This window comes from Oryzias latipes, chromosome 17 (assembly GCF_002234675.1).
Source record: "Oryzias latipes chromosome 17, ASM223467v1".
Lineage (NCBI taxonomy): Eukaryota > Metazoa > Chordata > Actinopteri > Beloniformes > Adrianichthyidae > Oryzias > Oryzias latipes.
In genome coordinates, this window is record NC_019875.2 from 18,426,952 (window position 1) to 18,449,833 (window position 22,882).

General features: G+C 39.1%; 1 protein-coding gene across 1 annotated transcript; it reads left to right on the forward strand.

Moving 5' to 3' along the window:
• Positions 1-444: 444 nt before the first annotated feature.
• LOC101165180 (protein-glutamine gamma-glutamyltransferase K) lies at positions 445-22,882 on the forward strand. Its single transcript, XM_023965464.1, has 14 exons — positions 445-585; positions 5,139-5,437; positions 5,549-5,740; positions 8,813-9,064; positions 14,726-14,844; positions 15,773-15,880; positions 15,966-16,143; positions 17,708-17,846; positions 18,685-18,877; positions 18,987-19,140; positions 19,332-19,616; positions 21,260-21,420; positions 21,509-21,645; positions 21,769-22,882. Exons 2-14 carry the CDS (start codon positions 5,140-5,142, stop codon positions 21,911-21,913), a joined length of 2,361 nt encoding a protein of 786 aa, XP_023821232.1. The 5' UTR covers positions 445-585; position 5,139; the 3' UTR covers positions 21,914-22,882.

The following is a 22,882-nucleotide window of genomic DNA, read 5'->3' on the forward strand; positions in this document are numbered from 1 at the left end:
AAGTTGCAAAGCTTTTGTTTTCTTCACCCACTCAGGCTTTTATCAGAGATGTGAGATAGTTTACAGGACTGGGACTTGAGTTAGTAAGAGGTTATGTGGGTCTGCAGGCTGAGATTTTTGCTTTTAACCAGAGGATGCAGGGAAAGGAAGTTAAAAGCAAACATCTCAATAAAGTGAGGGAAAAGTGTGTTTTTGTGTGTCATTGAGTGGTTGTGTAACTTAGATAGCCATGAAAAAGGAGCACAGATGATCTGTTCTTTCTACACGTTTGAGGAAAGCTCCTAAACCTTCCCTCCTCTGTCTGTGGGAGCGCGCGCGCGTCCTCGCCTGAGCGCAAATGCGTGCGCCATTACGCACCAACACGAGCGACCTCCTGGTGGGAGTGGGAAATTGAAGCCCGCAAGGGGTGGGGTGTGTTGGGCTGAGCAGTCAGACAGAGGGGTGGGTGACAACCATAAGTACCGCGCATTCCTGGACAGGCGCACAAGCGTTCAGATCCAAAAACGGAGCCGGACTAAACTTTATCCAACTTAGGGAAAAACTAGAAGTTCCACCGAAAGTTTGAAGAGGAATCCAAGCAGAAAAGTAAGACAAAACTCAGTTTATTGTGTTTAGTTTGTTGTTTTTTATTCAGGTACTCAACAACTGTTAAAATTCTAGTTATTGTCACAGTTTTGCCCTTTTTGGACCTAAAAATACCCCTTTTTTTTTTACAAAGTATTTTTGGTTCAACAATCCACAAAGCTTCTATCTCTTGATTTAAAAAAAATCTGTTTTTATCAGATTAAGCACCTCAAAGGTTTTATTTTTCCATCATTTAGAGAAAGCATCCTCCATTGTTTTCTGACATCTTTCGTGCTACATCATCCTTTTTTTTATTTATTTACATGCATCTTTACATATTGGTGCTTTTGTTTTTGTTTTCAACTTAGGGATTTGCTGCCAAACAACTGTAGCTTCATATGTTTTGATCAAAAATGAGAAAAAAATTTACAGGATTTGAATCCAAAATCACCACACAGGCTGGGCTTGGTCATTTGTTTTTTAATTAAAACATGTTTAACAATTTCCAAGTCTTATCTGAGCGGAGCAGTAACGTTGTCGTGCCAATAAAAATGGAGGAAAAAAAAGGGAGAAAAGCATTTAAGAAAAGATAAGGAAAGGGGGACAATGTGGTAAGAATTCCTCTTTCAATTTTTGATACGTTTTTTGAATTCGTAAATTCCAAAACCAAGCAGATTCGAATAAAGTCCGTGTCACACACCCACTAGTTACATTTTGCGCATTTTCCACGTCTGATTTTTCAGTCTTTCGGGATACGTGTGTGATATACGTAAGTTTATGCGTATTTTTTACGTAAATCTTATGCAACTGTGGGTGACTTTTGCGAGGAACATTTGCATATGAGTGGCTTTCCACGCCTCTTCACACGTGTACCACCGATGTATAACTTTTATGTCGTCTTTACGGCGCAAATATCACGTTCAATCGATGTAATTGACGCAAGAATCACTAATGAACTGCATAGAAACAGCACAATAATCACATACGGTTCGTGTTCTACGTTAACTTACGTGTTCTTTGCATGGTTTATTTTTACCTCTGTGGTTTGAACGTGGTTCATTCGTGATACATCTGTGAAATGTTCACGTAAAGACCACGACTTTTCTCACTTTTTCCACGTATATTCAAGTATGACCAATTTTCATTTGTGCAATATGAGCAAAATGTACGTACTGTAGCGACTGTGTGACATGGCCTTAAGGAAACTGCTTCTTATTTGCAGGAATTTGGCAGAAAAGTCAGGAGTTGTTATAGTAATTCAACATTTTCCGTTTTTATTTTTTCAGCACTTTAGTCTGTCAACTTTCTGTTTCCCCCTTAAAAAAAACATTTCACTCTGAAATAACCCCACCTAAAAGTGGAAGTGGTTTTGGGTGGAGGTGATGTTGCAAAATCCATTCAGTGAGTTCAAGTTATCTGTCACAATGATCACCACGAGTCTCTCTGACAAATATTAGGAAGAGCTGCGAATGACATAAAATAAAAGGAAGGAGGGGGTTTTCTGACCGGCAGTAGAACTCAGGAAATCCCAGAGTTGAAAAATCACAAGTTTGTCACACACAAACACACTTGTGCATTCTTCTCAAATGGCTTTTGAGGGTCCGTCCCTACAACCCTAACAGCTGCTTTCTGCCCTTTGACCCCTGTCACATAACTTCTGTGTCCCTGAATACTCAACCCTCGATATATCGATCTAGAAGCAGCTTCTTTGCATTTTTTTGGATATTTAAAGACCCACTTCAATGAAAATTGGGTTTTTGAACATTTCCTCGTGGCTGTTAGCTAGCAGGAGAGGGTGTAAGCAATTTGGGGACATGGGAAGTGGGGGCGGGCTTACTCCCAACAGTCCCGCCCACAACTCAAAAGCAAATCTTGCTGCTCTGCAGTTTTAGGTCGCTTTGTTAGTCCATTAAAGTAAATTCACTAAATATTAGCCTCTTCAAAATAAACAAATAAAATAAAAAAAGGGAAAGTATGAACCCTGAAAAGTGAACTTGTAAGTTTGGCCTAAATCAGGGGTCTGTAATCTGTAGCTCCGGGGCTGCAGGTTGTAGCACTTTGGTTCATAAGATGAAGTATTTTTGGAATGTATATCACTCCACCAGGATCCTGACTACATTACCCACAATGCCCCAGCAATCCGTCCAGCTTCTTAGTTTACCAAAGTTGAAAACTTTAACAGGTTTTTGAAAATCAATTTGCGGTCATAAAACAGAACCAGAACCCCAACTAGAATCCCTGCTGCTGACATCAAACCACCTGCTGTTACATTTGCTGATTTAAGACGATCCTAGGTGGTCTATTGGGTCTAGATGACCCAACTCCCAATGTTAACGTACCTTTGTGGTGATTTGTGATCACAGCACTTTCTCCCACAGTCAGTTTCAGCAGATGAGGTTAGGCTTGCATTGGTTGGATGTAATGCCTCAGACCGTGGAGCGCTCTTCTCTTGACAAGTGGAAACTAGTTTTTTAAAGCCTAACATGCACTGTAAACACACAGGGAGCGTGATGATGTGCAGAAATGCTGAAGTAAACGCCCTTTGCAGATACTGACCTGTGTTGTCATGGAAAGAGCTGCAGTTGTTTTGCTCTTGCCAAAAAGTGCTATGGGAATGATGGGGAGCAGAGGTTTCAGACCCGTTCATGAGCATTTTGTTACAAGTTTTCACAATTAAAGACCCACTCCGATAAAAATTGTGTTTTGGCGTTTTTAACCTGTTCTTGTGATCATGAAGGACATATAGCGAGAAAATTAAGCTCAATATTGAATTTCTTTGTATTTCTTTATTCAAACTGTTGTAAATCAGGAACAGAAGAAAAAAAAAGATGTGGGTGTGACGAAGAAGCTACTACGGCTCTCTAGATCCAGTAATCTCTTTGTTTTTCCTCGTCTGAGCCGACATCGGGCTCAAAACTGGACGGCTGGACAGCGCCAATATTGCTCGACATTTTTGTTGTGTTCACACCGGGAAAATCGGAAACGTGTGTTCATGAGGTCACTTCTGATGAAAAGTCAAACAAGCGTACATGCACTAACGTGCTAAAAGCGCTAAAAGTTTTCTTGAACACCACACATGCCCGATGTGTGCGTATTGCATTAAGTTGGATTTCTGAGAGACTGTAAGCTAGCGGTAGAGCGTGTAAGCAGATGGATGTCGGGAAGTAGAGGTGGACTTACTCCTCACCGACAGTCCCGCCCACAACTTTGGAGAAACGATGTCCCAGACAACAAGACAGTTTGTTGTACCTAAATATATACAATCATAATTAAAAGACCACGGCGAAGACTTTGAAAATAGATCAAAAGATGATCGGAGTGGAACTTTAAATGCTTTTAGGAGTCACAGGAGAGAAAAGGGGGTTTCAAAAATCCCCTTTATGAGCGTTACATGTTTTTTTTTTCCAGCAATGCACTTTTAAAAAGCTCTTGTTAGCATTTTACGAGAACACAGCTATAAGGAGGCCCTGGTGTTAAAACCCTTGTGCTATCTTAGATGACCCCACCCTTACATTGACGTGTTCTTCCTACCATGACAAAGGTGGATAAAGGTGGAAAGATTTCATGTAATCCATGGACACCAGTGAAGATCATAAATCAATGAAGAAAAAAGGTTCAGAGCACTGTGTAGTGGGTCTACATGACCCAACTCCCAACGTTAAAGTGCCTAGGATAGCACAAGGGTTACGGTGAAATGGTTTCTGCTGACAGGCAGAGAAGATGCAGACGGAGAGGAGAAAACTCCACTCTGCCAGCATTCGTACTTTCTACAACAGAGTCATTCGGACATTAGAGCTTCTGGGGACAGAAAGCATGCAGGGATGGAGAGGAAGGGTTAGCCAGCTGTGGTGATCAGGTTTCTTTGAGGTCTTAACCGTGTTGTTTCAGGGTGGTCTGTAATGAATGATTATGTGACTGAAAACACCGTCCACCTACTCTGCTCTGCAGCTGGCTGCTGATTCTCAAAGGAAGGTTGGGAGCCGGAGATGAAATCCAGCTGTTTGTAGGAGTTCTGGTAGATAACACAATAAATAATGGCTTCAGATTTCAGTGTGGGCTAGTCTGACGCTTTATTAACATCAGGAAATTTGTAGGATATATGAAACGTTTGAGCAGAGTTTAATGGAATAAAAGCCTATTGACTCTAAAATATGATTATTTGTTACAGGTTACATTATAAAATGTTCTCTTGTGAGTTCTGAATCAGCAAAAATCGATTTTTGTGAAATGAAATATTTTTTGCATTATTATTTAACCCCTTGATGCCTACATTTATTTACAGCCATAAAAAAATAGACTAATCTCTTTGCTTACAGGTAGATCTTAAATTAAGGGAATTTTGGAGCTGAATGGGTTTGATGCATATTTGGATTCACAAAGTGCAAAATTAATACATTTGTTTTTTTTATTATCAATTTCTAATATATTAAAGTAATAATATTTGGCATTTGCTTCGCCAAATGTTGAAGTTCGGGTCCCGAACACAATGTACGGGTTAGAAGAGGAAAATCATGAACAGAAACTGTGTAACATGTACCTGTAACATTGTACCGTAAACTTTTATTCTCTTTCAGAATGCCAGGCGAGCGGTTAACAGTCAGAGGGGCCTCTGAAGTCGGGCGTTTTCCAGGTGCTGCCCCGCCCACCAGGGTGGAGGTTTCCATTCAGAGGCAGGAAAAGAAGCGGGAAGATGGAGGTTGCCGCCGCTGGTTCAGGAAGATCTGCCCGTGCTGCTGCAAGCGTCAGAACAGTTCTTCCTATGACGTCACAGACAAAGTGGAGCTGAAAGTCCCAAGCCCCACCCCACCTCCCGTTATCAGCCCCGAGCCCACCAAACCCAAACCTGAGAATGGAGAAGCAAAGGAAATGGAAGGTATCCCTACATTTTGAGTTTAGTTCTTGTTTTTTAATATTCTAAACAATAAATATATTACAGAGCACCAAATCACATTTCTATCTTTAAGATCTAACAATCTTTTGTCAGAAATAAAGCTGAAGGTGTGCTCAGTGGACCTTCTCAGCTCCAGAACTGGTCAGAACAGAAAGGAGCATCATACCGACTTGTACCACGGCGATGAGTTGATCATCCGCAGAGGACAGACCTTCCAGATGGAGATGGAGCTTAACCGTCCGTATGACCCAGACACCGATAAGATACTCCTGGAGCTAAAAACAGGTATCGTGAAATACAAGAACCGGGCCTTGTGGGTCTAAAACTTTTTGATTTTGAGGCAGTGGACACACAAATCAGGTCGAATGCTGAAAGTGAATTAAAATTAATTAAAAGAGCAACATAAGCCCGATAAAATGCAACCGATGTTTATAATGATTTAAAAAATGTACTAAAAATATATAACATGCAAAAATGCCCAAATATTCTGATAGTTTGGGATGTATGACGGAGTATTAGGCCTACCATAAAAAAACGTATTTAAATATATGAGAAAAAAGTAGTAAAATTCTGAGAAAAAGTTTTATGAAAATATAAATCAAAATAGTTCTACAATTACTAGAAAACAATTATTTATGAATAAAATTGTAAATTTATGATTTAAAGGGTCATATATTTAAAAGGAGAAAGTGATGGTTTTTTAAAATAAAAAACTTCATGGAAATAAAGTTGTACTTTTACAAAATATTAAAACTGATTCAGCAAGATTTTTCAGTGTGATGTCGATTTGATTTGTCAAAATTTTCTGCAAAGTGAATGACACGAGGAATGTTGGATTGTCTGTTAAAAGGTTTTGTAGCCTATATTTACTGTAGGCTAGTTTGATAAAACAACTATAGGTTAGCTTTAACCACAGCAATGGCTCAAGCGAGCCAGACACAGAGAATTGAAAGCATTTTTGCCAAAACATATCACAAGTTGAAACTACTCACTGCATGTGAGTCTGTAAAAATAAACTGTACACTATTCTGGGGTAAAAGTTGAGGCATGTGAGGTATGTTCCATGTTGCACGCAAAGGGGTCAGTGGTGGCAATTTTGAGAACGCTGCAGAGCCACAGATTCCTGGCTTCAAGGAGTGAGTGCCACTGTTTACCATTTGTAAAACTGATGGAGGGCCTCTAAACCAATATTACATCCATGTGTGAGCAAAGTGTAAAAGAAAATAAACGGCTAGCTAGTGCATTTAAAACCATGCAGCATGCCAACCATAGCAGCAAAACACACTCTGGATTCAAGCCAGCACTCTTCAGTGAACTGATTCCAAACCACGGGACACTGGACACCACCTCTGGCATTTACTTGCCTCAACTCCGCCCACTTGGGAGAAGCAGGGCATTACATCACCCTCACAGTAGTGATTTGCAGTCAGCCAGTGCAGAGAGAAATACCTTCGCTCTCAGTTGCACTTGCATGAGAATGTTTATACCCCAAATGATTTCAGATCCGTAGAGCTAACCAAAGAATTTCCCCCCTTTTTTTTAATAATAAAAGAAAAAAAGATCGTTTTCAACAGACTCCCTTTAAATAAACACCTGAGGGGGAAGAAAGGAAGGGCAGGGAGGCTTCACTGCAGTCAGCCAGAGAACAATGCTTCTTGATAAATACTATTCTTGCTTCAGAAATCGGTGGTTGCTGCAGAACGAGCAGCTCACAGGAAAGTTTTCATTGTTTTTTTTTAAATGAACCAATGGGATCGTCAGCTTAGAGAATTAAATATTAGGTCACGTAGTGGGGTAAAATTTTGGGCCAGCTGTAAAGACAATGCATGCACACTTATTTTGTTTTCCCATAGGGTTCATGCATTGTGTGCATGCATGTTGGAGGTTTTGTTTATTTTATTTTATTTTTTAATCTTTTTGAGCGATTCATTATTTTTGACCTGTAATTATAATCTATTTTTAATCTAACCCAATAACTGCTGTAAAAATTGTTATTTTAGGTATTTTCATTTTAATATGTGACATCGTGGAGCAGTAAAAGTTCAATATACAGCTAAAAATCTGGCTTTATGAAAGTTTTTTTTAAAATCTTTATTTAAATATTTCTTCCTTTGGTAAGGAACCATGGTATATGCCGGAAAAGCGCCCTCCAAAGTGTCCACTATAGAAATGAATGGACTGCACAGAAGCAAACGTTGCCTCCGTCCACCATTGAATTATGATAGCGGATACATCGTTGAGCATTATCCCTCAAGGCCGTGTCACACAGCCACTATGTACATTATGTGAATATTGCACGGATGAAAATTGGTCATACATGAAAATATATGACCAAAAGTTTGGACACACCTTCTCATTCAAATGAATGGGAAGGGGTGTCCAAACTTTTGGTCTGTTCTGAACGTGAGAAAAAATGAGAAAAGTTGTTATTCTTTACGTGAAATGTCACAGATGTATCACAGATGTATCACAAATGCGGCCGTCGTGCAGCGGTAGGGCGGTCAAGCCATGATCTTAATATTGCAGGTTCGATTCCCGCCTTGCACGCCCATGAGTCGATGTGTCCTTGGGCAATACACTGAACCCCGCCTTGCCTCTGGTGGTAGGTTGGCGCCAGTGTTCGGCAGCGGAACCGCCACCAGTGTGTGACTGAGTGGGTCTGTGACTGTAAAGCGCTTTGGGCCTTGTAGGTAGAAAAGCGCTATATAAGTATATGACATTTACGCCATTTACAAACGAACCGCATGAAAACAACAGAAGTACAAGTCAATCACGGAAAAAAAAAACGGTGGTTCATGCGTAAGAAGTCTGTTAGACATCTGTGGAACGGCACAAATTGCGTATGCCTCTTGCAAAAAATCATGAACAATAATTCTATATAAACTACCTACAATACGCATAAACTGTGTATTTCTAGTCCGATCAAAAAGTTTGAACAGCTCAAAACTGAATTCAGGTAAAGATCCGTTGGCCGAAACCCTCAAAGGACATTTGCGCACGTCGAAGAATGAAAAACGCACTTAAGTATTACGTATATCATACATGTATTACGAAAGACTGACATTTCATACGTGGAAAATGCACAAAATAGTAACTAGTGGCTGTGTAAAACTGCCTTTACAAAATTCAAAATGAGATTAACGCAATAAAAAAATAAATAACATGCTAATTTGTCTTTAAATAATTAATCACCCGTAACAGGATCAATGGACATTCATGACTTTAATAATTTTTAATGGAACCAGGAGACTGAAAAGTAGCTCTTTTCCGCAAAACAAAAATGAATATATATATATTTTTTAAAGAACTACAAAGTCATGGTGCAAACGAATAAGAAGTTGTATCTGTCTGGTGCAGGGCCGCTGCCTTTGGTGTCCAAAGGAACCCACATCATCATCCCCTTGGTGGACCACCTGGAGGACGGACGGTGGGAGGCCAAGATTACCGATCAAAGCGACAACAAGATCAAGCTGTCCGTGAACTCTCCAGCCAACGCCGTCGTGGGCCTGTACGGCTTCACCGTCACCAGTCGCCATGTGAAAAATGAAACGGCCAACACTCACAATCCGGACAAGAACATCGTCATACTCTTCAACCCTTGGTGTGAAGGTAAGTCAGTGGTGGGTGGGAACAGGCCAGAAGGTTTGGAATGTGGGGGAAAAAAAGAGAAAACATTTGATAAGAAATGTGTGTTACATAATGTGCCTTGATCTGGAAGAAGGTTTTTTTGCGTTTTCTCTTAGAATGTTAATTTTGTTTGGCAAGAACGTTGTCTGTTGCAGCTCATCTGGGATGTAATGTACTAAGCAGCGATCTCGCAAACCTCTTTTTTTTATCAATTTGACAGCAAATAGTTTGATGAGGGCTTCTCTGATCTCTAAAAAGATTCCTGATTAAAATCTGGGTGAGAAAGGCCAGCTGAAAGAGTGTTGCTGTCTATCAACTGGTTAGAGTTTTTTTTGGTTATATAACTCCATTGGCTGAGGATCAAGACTTCTGCAACACTTGGCCGACCAAAAAGAGCACCGCTCTCAGCAACATTTGAGATCAAAACAGTGTTCCTTTAAGATGAAACAGACCACAACCAGCCTCATTTATGAAACATATGGCCCCCATTTTTAATCGGCTGTTGCCGTTAGACTTGAAGACACCGAAACATGAGGGAAACATGTGCAAACGGGCAAATTAACAGCACTTTACTGGAGTACTGCCAGAGGTAACAAAAAAAACCTGCTCTAAAATCCAAACCTTCAATTGGTTTTCAAGGGCAAACCCCTGTGATACATTATACATTTGTTACATCGTTTACTAAGGGTTATGTCAATGAATCGGGTCGTTCAAAATGAACCAATATCGACTATGAATCTTATTGTCAAGGATGAACTATGATATGAATCTGATCAGACAAACATGAACCAATACTAACTATAAGTCATACCATCAACTACAAGTTATGATATGAAGTGAACCGTTGTTCAAATGAATTTTTACATCCCAATGTTTTACACAGTGGCTAATTGTGGTTTAACCTAAATGTATTTATGAGATAAATATTTCAAATAAACAGAGTAAACACAAGTAATCAAGTGTGAAACTAACCGTCAGACCTTTTTTAACTTTGTAACATCCAAAGTCTGCATCATGGGAGCACATGACACCCATTAGGCAAACCTTGTCTCACTGGTTTAGGCAACAAATTTACTTTGTGGAAAAAAAAGTTCTTAATAGTAAGCCATGAACTATACGCTTCTATTCCAAAAGACATCTTCACTGTGTCCAACGTTACAAATGTAGTTTGCCTTATTGGATTAATGCATGGACCTCCGGCTGAAAAAAGCTACAGTGATTCCCTCATTAGGTGTCATATTTATGTCATATAAAGAAGTCAAATGGTTTTTGTGACCATTAAGTTAGCTTTTTAGTTTGGGAGGAACAACTTTTGGTTTTGATTGGAAAAGTTTACCAAAAAAAATAAAAATAAGATTAAAAGAAAAAACAAAGCACAGAAGACTTTAATGAAATTAAATGAGAGATCTGTCCTTGAGTACAGGAAAGCTAACAGAACCACAGGATCTACAGCTTGGCACCAAATTCCTGGCAAAGTGGGAAATCTGGCAATTATCTGGTTTTTGCAGAATAAGGTAAAAGAAGCTTTTGTCCAAGTTATTTTCAAGTTATTTTTCACAAAAGGTCTCACACACCGCTAATTAAAGTCTACAAACTCAACCGAAGTTTCATTTGACCTTAGTACCTTCTACAAATTTAAACTCCTCCTGGGGATTTCAGTCTCATTGGGAAGCTACTTGGGAAAAAAATTGTTTTTTTTACTAACTTGTCCTGTCCAACACCTGAGAGTGCAGATCAAAGCTGAAGGCCTCTTGTGTTGGACATATTTTGCTGTTACAATGGGGGTTTATGGATCTTCAAACAAACGAGGGGTATATTTGTATAAACCCCTTTTGTATTTGAGGCCAAGCTTTATATTTTTTTTATAATTATTTTACATGCATTCCTTGTTGGACCACTCTGAAAATGGAAAAGAGAGGGAGAGAGTGGGAGGTAGTACATTGCATGACTTAGTTCTCACATAGACACACCAACGCACACCAACAAATAGTCGGCATTCAACGGTTTACAGGTTTTAGGTATATTCATACATTAATGATAGAAGATTGACATCACAGGGTGCATAGTCTGAAATGAACTTATGCACACAGACAAGATTTGCATAACCAATATTCTTGAAGAGGGGTATAAAAGCATTACCCATGCCCATATTTGGGCAAGGGAAGTGAACAAGGGACAGAAAGTTTGAGTTAGAAATTGTATACCTTAAACGGCGTTAGCGTGGAGAGCGCGCAAAAGTGACATTCCACTGTGGAATTCCACCAAAGGCGCACCTTAATAGTGTGAAAAATGTGATACATGAGTCGTTGGCTCTAAGTAAACAAAACAATATGACATACGATATGACCGTATTAGGAATGCGGGCGTGGTTAACAAAAAACCTCTGTTGCCAAGGAAATCCCCCAAAATTTACTTTTGCCTATTCTTTTAAAAATGACATAGACCTGTTCGTCACCCCCAGGCTACCAAAAAATTAAATGGTCGCTATGGAGATGAAGCCATCAGGAATTCCACCCTTTAGAAAAAAAAGTGTATTTTTTCCACCAATTTGTCACGTGCAGTTCTGACCAGGGTGTTGGGGGCAGAGGGAGGGCAAGTGGCTCAGCCAATGAGGGCAGGTCAGGAGGGGGTGGCAGGGGCGGATCACAATAATTTTCAATTTTGTTTACTAGAACTTAAACTAAAACAAATAAAAAAAATAAAAAAAATCAGGAAATAAACCTTAAAAATGATATAACTTAAAATAATCAGGCAGTTTTAAGACTCCAGGCTTTGGCCAGTGTTTCATCTGTCCGTGTTGCAGGGTAGATCAGTTCTAACCTCGGTGTCCGTTCAAGATTCTGCGCACGTTCACCCAAATGTTGGCTTCTTCTGTGTTAAGAGGACTTGAAGCAGTGAGTCTGTTTTTCTGAATTACATTCTAGGACCAAAATGGATAAATTGCTGGTACCTTTTGAGGGCAAAAATGTTCTTTTTCTGTAGATTTTATATCTCCGTGGACCCAGACATTCTTCCGGAGATCAGAGGTCCTAGCAGAAGTGAGACCACCATAGCACTTAAAGTCTCACTTTACAGCCTCACTTTTCTGCCTCAACATTTATTTTGGCTTTAAAAAAAGCAAACATGTGTTGACTGGCTCTTGTGTCATCTTTCTTTCAAAACCCCTTAAACATCATTCAGCTTTATAATTATCTTATGTACGTCCAAAATCAACCATCACTGGAACTATTTTGTCGGTGTGCTGAACACTCAGCCAGATGGTATCTCGGCTCTTTAGCTGGAAGGATGACGGATATACCTTTTCCTCCTCACATCTGTTCATCTTAAATGGGCGGCAGCTTGTTTTTGAACGCATATTTCTGTGCGACAATATGACAAAAAAATGACAGAATGTGCTTCTGATTCCAACAAAGACACAAAAGTCTTTGTTGGTTAGTTTTCTGCCATGTTGGCGATAATCAACATGGCAGGGTGATGGACGGTTTTTGAGGAAACAGAGAACAATGGATTATGTCTTTTTCGATGAGTGAAATGATAAATATTATAATAAATAATATTCAAAAGTATGTGGTTATTATAATGTTTTTTATTTTTAATTTCTTTTTGATTGACTTTTTAACATATTTTCAAAAAAGGCAACAATAACAGACTACAAGAACAGTTTGTGGAAAGAAATAGGGAGAGAGAGAAAAAAAACAACAATAAATAAGTAAAATAAAATAAAAATGTAACTTTTTTTGTGGACTCATTAATAAAGGTGGACCAGACATTGAAAATTTTATTTTATGTGGTTATTTTCAATGTTTTGTGCTGGCTGTAGTTACATAACAAGTTTTTTTTATTTGCTGTTTTGTTGATTCTGTTTATTTAGAGGCATTTATTGTGGCTACAGGAATTTTCAATATGCAATGCAAAGCTAGTTTCTGCATCGTGAAATGGTTCATGAGGGGTTGAGGGATTCAGACGCAGCACTACTGAAGGTCCGGGTGTGTAATGCGCGGTCCGCCACTGGATTTACGTAATAATCCCGCATAAACTGCATCATTCTCGACTGGCCAAAACTTTTGAACAGCTCAAAACTGAATTCACGTGAATACCCGTCGGCCGAAACCCTCGACCAATGACGAACGCGAGAAACACTTATGAATTATCATGCACGTATCACGAAAGGCGGTAATTTTATATGTGGAAAGTGCGTAAAATGTCATTAGTGGCTGTGTGGCACGGCATTTAGATTGTGTTCCTGTCATCAGAGCGGGTCTAAATCGACCCGCTCTGATGTGTGAAAATGGGCCCATTTTTGTTTAAAGGGTTAAACAAAATGCATGCAGGGTTTCTACTTGTAGATGTTGCGTTTACTGGCTGTGGATCACAAAAGCGTTCCTGAGCTCCTGCATTCATTTTCACAACTGGATTGTGTTTTTTTAAAGCAGCAGGCTGAAGCTCTTCATAAATCCTTCCCTTCTGTGACCATGTATCTAGTAGAAGAAAAAAACAAAACATTTCAGCTTTAAACAGCTGTTCTTAGTGCATTTTGGTTGCATTCTAATGAGTTTCATCATGCATGATATTTTATTCAGGAAGCATGAGATAATCAGGATTTATTGTTTGTCCACTTTCTGCAAATATGACGGATATTTGCCTTTAAAGAGGAGTATTTTTCCAGCCCTAGGCTGACCTGCGTTTGATAACCAAAATGCTGTGTGTCTTTTATTATGGCTCTGCTGCTTTGGGCACCGTGCCCAATCGCTTTTTCCCCCTTCTTCAATCTCTTCTTCCCAAAACCCAATCTCTCCCTTATGCTCATAAAAGTCGAAAATCCCACAATTACTGTATAAAACGCCACAGGGCAAGTTCAGAGTAATCCTTCCAGATGGTGGAAACCTGTCCTCTCCTTCGCTTTTATCGCCTTCCTGTGTGTTTCCTCCCTTTTTTCTTTTTTTTTTGTCCCTCCCTTTCCCAGCCTGCTTTGCTGCACCTTTTGACCTAACCCCTAATGCATCACCCCATCGGCCTCCTCCCTCATATCCTCCTGTGTAAGTTTTTCTTTTCTACATTCCACAGATTTGCTGTATCTAACAGATGTTGGTTTCATCTTCCACTCCTTCTTTGCTCGTTTGAGTCTCAAGACACCATGTTTTCTTTTACTCTTCCTCCTCCTCCCTCCATCCCCATGAAGCACAACTTTACCTCTCTGTCCCCCGGTGACTCTTGGAACTTTTCTACTTCATTTTTTCCTTCTTTCCGCCTCTCTGTGCGGATCTCCTTTTGTCTACCCGCCCCTCCGATAGCGTCTGATTAAAGGGATGGAAAAAGATGTTTGCAGAGCTCGTGTGACGTCCACACCCGAGTCTGTGTGCAGATTTCACTAAAAACAACTGTTTCCCAGAAAGGAGGTAGCGCCCCCCCCAAAATGGATTCATTGTGTTTCTTAAGTATTTCCTGACCTTTTCACACAGAAAGTGTAAAAAAACAAACATTCTTTGGTGATTTGCTCATGGGTTCATAAAAGAACAGAGACTTACAAAGAAAAAAACCTCCTTAAAAGAGAATTTGAATAAAACCTCCTAAAATGTTTGTCCAAGCTGAATTTATATTTCAAAATAAAAGACAAACAAATGTGTTTTTTTGGTGCATTTTTAGAGGACACGGTGTTCCTGGACGATGAGGAGCAGAGGAAGGAGTATGTGCTGAACGACACCGGCAGAATTTACTACGGCACAGAGAAACAAATCGGCGCTCGCACATGGAACTTCGGACAGGTACAGACAGGCGGCAGCAATTATTTTTTCGTCTTGCAATTTTCCTCAGCTGGAGGCGAAAAAATCTTTAAAAACTGTGTTATGTATATACTTTTGATTTAACATTTTGAAAACACATTGAGACATACGGAGCCCCTAAAGGGCCATTGAAGAAAAATAAAAACAATTGAAGTTAAAATAAACAACTAACTGCTCAATAGTAACCAGTGATGTGCGGTCAGGTGAGGCAAGTGAGGCACAGCCTCACCTGTCATCATCGGGATAAAATAGAAAAAGGTAAATTAAGTAAAAATTATTTTCCACTAATCTGTGTTAACAGAGTAAGGACGTCTTTCTCCATTAGAGGGAGAAACTCATAAAATAAAGGGAAAAAAGGAAGACTTTTCTAACAGATCATAGAGCTTCTTGTGGAGAGGGATCAGCGCACAAACATATTTGACACAAACATATTTGGCCTTACTTGTTTTTTAAAAATAACATGGGAGTAAGTGGAAAAAAATGTGAGTAAAATCATTTATTTTATATTTATGATCATTTTCACAGAAAAAATTTGATAACTACTTAAAGCACCAGAATTTGAAGTTGGAAAACTACCAGAAATAGTTACTGAGGGTCAAATGTGTGCTGAACACATCTGTATACTTTAATTTGTTTACAGTACATATGAATAATTTATACACAAGAAGATTGTTCTATCCATGTCTAGGTGGACAAAGGTGGATAGGTTTTACTGTCTTTTACTGTCTTACTGTCTCACTGGTGTCATGGACACCAGTGAAGATCAAAAATCACTGGGGGAAAAAAGTTCAGCGCACTGTCTTGTAGGGTCAAGATGACCCCACTCCCAACTTTTATGTGACTTGGATAGCACAAGGCATTTTTTGAAAAGAGTTTTTCTGTAAAAGTTCTGTTTTTGTTATTGCTGTAGTTTCATGAAGGCATTCTGGAAGCGTGCTTCTTCATCCTGGAAAAGAGTGACATGCCCCCGTCTGGTCGCCGAGATCCCATCAACGTGGTCCGAGTCATATCGGCCATGGTGAGCATGCAGAAACCACAGAATAAAGAAACACAGAACGCGTTAAAATGTTAAAGCGGGAAGGTCTGACTGTGCTCCGTTTCAGATAAACATCCAGGACGACTTCGGCGTTCTGGTGGGGAATTGGTCAGGGAATTACTCTGACGGCGTCTCTCCTAACGCGTGGACCAGCAGTATAGAGATCCTAAGGAAATACCACTCGACCGGTGGGGAGCCGGTGAAATATGGACAGTGCTGGGTCTTCTCTGCGGTCACCACAACAGGTGAGACGTTGGGACATGTGGTGTGTGTGAGAACAAGACGGGTATTTTTAGAGACGAGCTGATTGTCACACAAAAGATTTATCATCAAAGTCAGGCTTGTAGGTTTTTTATTTTTTTACCACAAATTGAAAAATGTTTTAAATAATATCATTTGTTTCAGATACTATTAAGATTAGAAATGAAATACTATTTTTAATATTTTCAGATAATACAGTATATTTTAGAAAATAATATGACCTAAAAAAAAATTGGTTAATATTTGAAAATAATAATGTATTTTAGATAATATTATTAGAATAAATTACCTATTTAAATAATAATGATAGAGTGAGGTGGAAAAGGATGATTCGCTGTGGCGACCCCTGATGGGAAAAGCCGAAAGAGAAAGAAGACCTATTTAAATAATAAAAAAAGTTAAATATTTTCAATAGCCCTGCGACAGACTGGCGAACAGTCCAGGGTGTCCCCTGCCGTCGCCCACAAGTGGCCGGGATAGGCTCCGGCAGCCCAGTGACCCCGAAAGGGATAAAACGGTAGAAAATGATTGAATGATAATAATATTATAATAATATGATATATTTTTAAACAGAATAATATGAATAAAATAGTATATTTTAGATACCATTATGATTTTTTTAAATAAGAATTTAAATATTTAAAAATAATAATATAATTTTATTTTCGATAATTGTATTATAACAATTTGACAAATAAAAGTAATATTTTTAAATGAAAATATAATAATATAAGGTAGCTATCTATCTATTTTATATATATATATATATATATAAAATTTAGAAATAAAAATAACAATGCAATTTTTTAAAATAAAAACGTTGGGCCCATAAAAATTTTAAATCATAGTGTTATAATATTATTACCTATTTTTTAATTACAAATTATAATTTAAATATTCATTCATTCATCTTCTTAACCGTTTATTCCCTTTCGGGGTCACGAGGTTGCCGGAGCCTATCCCGGCCACTTGGGCGTAGGCAAGGGATGCCCTGGACTGGTCGCCAGTCTGTCGCAGGGTAAATTTAATTATTTTTAATTAATTTAAATATTAAAGAGTAAAAAAACCAATATATTTTTGATAGTAAAATGTAATACAATTACCGGTACATATTTTTAAATACAAATTATATTGTTTAAATATAATTAAGTTAAAATAGTCATTAGAATTGTTTTACATTACAATACATTTTCACCGTGTATTATAATAATTAGACATATTTTTAAATAAAACTATTTCAATATTTTGTTGTGGTTCTCTGCGTCTGGCGGAGAACACTTAATCCTTTGTATGTTAGGAACCTCTCATAATACGCAGCTGACCGAACCTCTCAGGAGCAGACCAAAGCTGTGGCCCTCCGAAAATATCACGCAGGGGACATTCCTTCCATACTTTTGCTACTTGTATCACGGATGGAGCTGCATGTGTTGTTTTCCTTCAGCCAGGGTCATATAAATGCTAACAAATGTTCAAGATCAGTGACAAAAAGCATAAAAAACATAAAATTCGTTTTTTTCACAAAATCCCATTTTTGATTTCTGCTTTCAGTCCTCCGCTGTTTGGGAATCCCCACCCGCAGTGTGACCAACTTCCAGTCTGCACACGACACGGACGTGTCTCTCACCACAGACGTGTATTACGATGAAAACATGGAGCCGATTGACGAGCTCAATAGTGACTCTGTCTGGTAAGATGATGGACTCTGAGAAAAGACAACTCAAAACGCCTTTTACCTTAAGGAAACAGTCTCATCTCTACTTAAGTTGAAACCTCAGAGAAATCATGCAGCTTGAATTAAATGGCAGCTCTTCTTATACTGCAGAAACACCGTCTGCCATGTGTTGTCAGCCCTTTCAAATCATGCTTAGTTTTCCACTGGCATTTTTAAACAAAAAAGCAGAAAAATAACTGTGATGTACAGAAATATTTTCAGGCATCCTGCCAACTAGCTCTATTGGAATAGATTACACTAAAAAAAGGTTCATTTTGGTTGTTGCTGTTGGTTGAACGTACACGTTTTAAAGCCCTCGCCCTTGAAAATTGTGTTTTAAGATGCTTTTGTGGCATTTTTCTGCCGATGTAGGGCTCATAGAAGCTTGTGAATCAAATACCAATATTAGCTTTGGGGGTGTGAGGGGGCTAACAGGAGACCATGTAAACAGATGGGAGAAGGGAAGTGGGGGTGGTCTTGCTCCGCGTCAACAGTCCCACCCACAACGCAGAGGCAAATTTTTAATAAACTCCTGCCCCGCTGCAGAAACCATACGTCCTAGAAAACACCACCGATTTATTGGTTTAGGCTAAAAAAAGCTTCATCCTAATGGAAAGAACACATTGGAAATAGATGATTTCATGATTTTTATAGACAAATAAACCATAAATTGTGAATTGCAGATTAAAAATAAAACTTAAAAATTGATTTTGCTATTAAACCTAAAATATAAAAAATTCAAATGAATGCAAACTTTATTGAATCATTAATAAATATTAAAATATGAATGTTGTTTTTATTTCTCTATTTTAAGGAACTTCCATGTGTGGAATGACTGCTGGATGGCCAGACCAGACCTGCCTCCTGGTTATGGAGGCTGGCAGGCTGTTGACTCCACCCCCCAGGAGACGAGCCAGGGCACCTTCCGCTGTGGCCCCGCCTCCCTAATTGCCATCCGCTCCGGTCACGTTTATCTAAAACACGACGTGCCTTTTGTCTTCGCTGAGGTGAGATGTCATCCTTGATGGCAGCAGGAATTTTCTTTCCAAAAAGATGTGGTGAATCCTAAAAATCAAAAACTGACCTTGTTTTGCTTTTTGTTTTTTTGTTTTTCAGGTCAACAGTGATAAAATCCACTGGCAGAGGAACCTGGACGGTACTTTCAGTCAGGTCCACATTGAGAAAAAAGCTGTGGGCCACTGCATCAGCACCAAAGCAGTGGGCTCAGATGATCGGGAAGACATCACATACCTGTACAAGCACCCAGAAGGTACTGGAAGGCAAATGTGACTTGAATAATTCCACCACAGATCAACTTCCCAGACATGGAGATAAAATCCCACCATCTTGTAGATACCGTTTGCTCACCAGGCGCAGAAATAAGCCTTACTGCTCTCTTTGTTTGGAAAGAATCCACACCAATAAATCTTCCATTCCCTTCTCCTCCCTCTTCTCCGCCAGGTTCAGAGGAGGAGCGCATCGCCGTGGAGACGGCCAGTCGCTATGGCAGCAAGCCAGAGGTGTACTCTGCGCCCATAGCAGAAGATGTATGTGTGGAAGTGAAGATGGATGGCGAGGGGCCCCGCATTGGATCCGATGCCCAGCTGAGCATCGTGGTGAAGAACATGAGCTCGCAGCCCCGCCGGGCGACTCTGCACAGCCAGGCTGCCATCATGTACTACACCGGTGTGCTGAAGAACGCTATAAAGAAGGATCAGATACTAGTGGAGCTTTTGCCCAATGAAGGTTTGCCTTTTTTTTTACATTATTTTATTATAAATATTAAACAAAATCAAAGCTTCAAACTGTGTTGTATGGATGGCAGGGGCAAACTGCTCTCGCCTTCGCCGCCCTCTGTTGGTCAGAGCTGCAAATTCGTACACTTTTTTTCAAAATGGCAGCTTTTTGTTGGTTTTATCTCCATAGCAACCATTTCATTTTTTGGTCGCCTAAGGGTGACGAACAGGTCTATGCAATTTTAGAAGAATCTGCAAAAGTACATTTTTGTATTTCCTTGGTAACAGAGTTTTTTTTTTTTTGCCACGCCCACATCCCTAATATGTACATATTGTGTGTTATATCATTTCGTTTAGCTTGAGCCAGGGATTTTTTTTTACCACAATATTCTGGTAAAAAAGTAGGAACAACACTAGAAAGCCACTTTTGTAACTCAAAATCTATGAAATTCAAAACTAATATTCTTTCAAAAGTAGCTTCCTAATGAAGCTCGAGGAATTAGGAGGGAATAAATCAAAATCCCTAGAAGGAGTTTTTTTTTTAATCTTTTTATCTGGTCCAAAAAACACAAATACAACAGTCAACCGAATCTAACAGTTAGCTTTTTTTCAGTTTTAAGCCATAAAAACGTTAACACCAGAGACATCTCCGCTCTCTGTCAAAGCCTCCTATGCTCTGACCCAAAACACTACTTGATCACTGTGAATCCGCTGATCGGGAGAGAAAAGCAGCTTTGTGCCATTATCCAACACTTTAAAGTGGCTTGATATGCATGTAAAGTATCAGATGCCGCCGCAAAGTTGCTTTTCTCCACGACGAAATTAGCCGATTGACGTTTATCGCGTCAAGGGTTGAAAAGTTACGGTTTTAGAAAAAATTTAAACACTGAAGCTAAAGGTCTGGAGTCACAGTTTTACAAATCTGAACACTTTTGTTCATATCCTTTCTGAAAGAAATAAAATAATTTAAGATCATTTTGCACACTACACCGTTTAATCACATTAACCCGTAACCGTTAACGTGTTGGGAGTGGGGTCATCTAGACCCACTAGACAGTGCGCTGAACCTTTTTTCTTCAATGATTTGTGATCTTCACTGGTGTCCATGGATTACATGAAATCCTCTTCACCTCTATCCACCTTTGTCATGGTAGGGAGAACACGTAAATGTAACCTGGACCCCACAAGATAGCATAAGGGTTAAAAGGTTTTAGTAAAAGGTGCTACAATTCTAAAAACTTGTAGAATTTCCTTTTCCGGCTAATGATGTCCGGGCGCCATCTTGTCTGCAGCCAGGTCCCCTATGTGGCACTAATCCCTTCCTTTTTTAAATGTGCTTCGATCTGGAAGTCAAACCTTCTTTTCGATGTATCCAGTCATGTGCTACCAGGGGATGTGATATATTTTTCCCAAGTCACAACAGTCATGTATGAAAATGTGAAAGCCTATAATATATATGTGTGTGTGTGTGTATATATATATATATATATATATATATATATATATATATATATATATTTATATATTTATTATGTATTGTGAATAAAATGCAACGACTTGAGTTTCTTATAAAGAAGTGAAGTTTGTAAAAGTTGAATAACATTGTTTAAACGTGCAGACAAAAACCATCTCGTGTCAAATCTCTTTAAACAGAAAAGAGCATTGAGTGGGTTCTGCCGTACCAGCAGTACCAGGACCAGCTGGTGGATCAGGCGGCTCTGATGATGACCCTTTCAGGAAGGGTCACCGAAACGAAGCAAGTGCTGGCCAACCAGATGACTTTCAGGCTGCGTACACCTGACCTCAAAATAACCGTAGGATTTTTGTTTTTTTTTGAATAAGTGTAATTTTTAATCGATTTGGAAAACGTTAAAATAACAGGATTTTTTTGGGATCTGGCAGCCTCTAGGAGAAGCCGTGGTTGGTAAAGAGATGTCAGCCAAGATCACCTTCACCAACCCGCTGCCGCGCACGCTGAAGGGAGTGCTGTTCAGAGTGGAGGGCCTGGGACTTCAGAAGGGTCACGAAGTGGTTGTCGGGTGAGGAAGGGGGCTTTTCTTTTTTTTTTTCCCTTTCCATTTCTGGGTCCTCCCTGTCTTTGTCTGCTCTTCCTCTTTTTTTGAAAACAAACCTAAACGTACATTTCTCTCCTCCCCTCTCAGGGATGTTGGCGGTCACTCGACCGTGACCCTGACCGAACACTTCATCCCCACCCAACCCGGAACCAGGAAGCTGGTGGCGTCTCTTGACTGTAAACAGCTCTCACAAGTGCACGGAGTGGCGGACATTGTTGTCCTTGAAAAATGAGAAACCTGTCCTCCCATAGATCCACTTTTTAAATCAAATTATATAGTTAGCTAACATCCAAAGCTCTTTTTTTTCACTGCTGGAAGATTTTTGATACTTCATGTCTTAACAGAAATATTGGCCTTTATTTTTTTAAATTGCCTACACTTTATTAACAATGTATATTAAAGTTAAAAATCGAATACTAATGCACTTCAGGACACTGAGCAAAGCACGTGAAGGTGCAATTCTTGCTCATTTGAAGACATTGTATATACTATATGTAGTACAGCTCTGAAAGACCCACTACCATGAGAATAATGGTGATTTTAAGAGGTTTTTGTGGCATTTTTCTCATGATATACGGAGAAAATGAAGATTAAAATTCCATTATAAAGCATTTTTTTATTCAAAAAATGCAGTTTGAAAAAAAAACAATATATGACATAGAAAATACTAAGAGGTTGGGGTTTTGAGGGACTATAAGCTAGCGGGAAGTGGGGCGGGGTTGCCAACCTACAACTCAGAGGCAAATTTCTAATGAACTACCGCAGAAACTATTTCCCAGAAAACAACAGTTTTTGGGACAATCATAATAAAATACTACCAATGCTTTGAAAATAGATCAAAAGCTGATCAGAGTGGGCCTTGAATGTGAAAAATTTTGATGAAATGAAGGCTTTTATGAAGGGATTGTACTGTGAAATGTTTGCTTCACACAAATCGCGTTATACCGAATATATTGAGGCATTTTCTGTATCACGTTATCCCATTTTTAGTTTTTAAATGGAAAAATAATCCCCAGGTCCTCGCTTTGCATTTTTTGTGTGTAATTCTCCATCATTGTTTGTATACTAGAGCTGATCCTGGTTCTAACATCAGCACTCAATACACTCTGTATAATGTGAAGAAAACTATATATAACCCTAACATTAATGTATTTTATCTTCCAGGAATGTATATGTATCATAATAAAAGTCATAAAAGTCA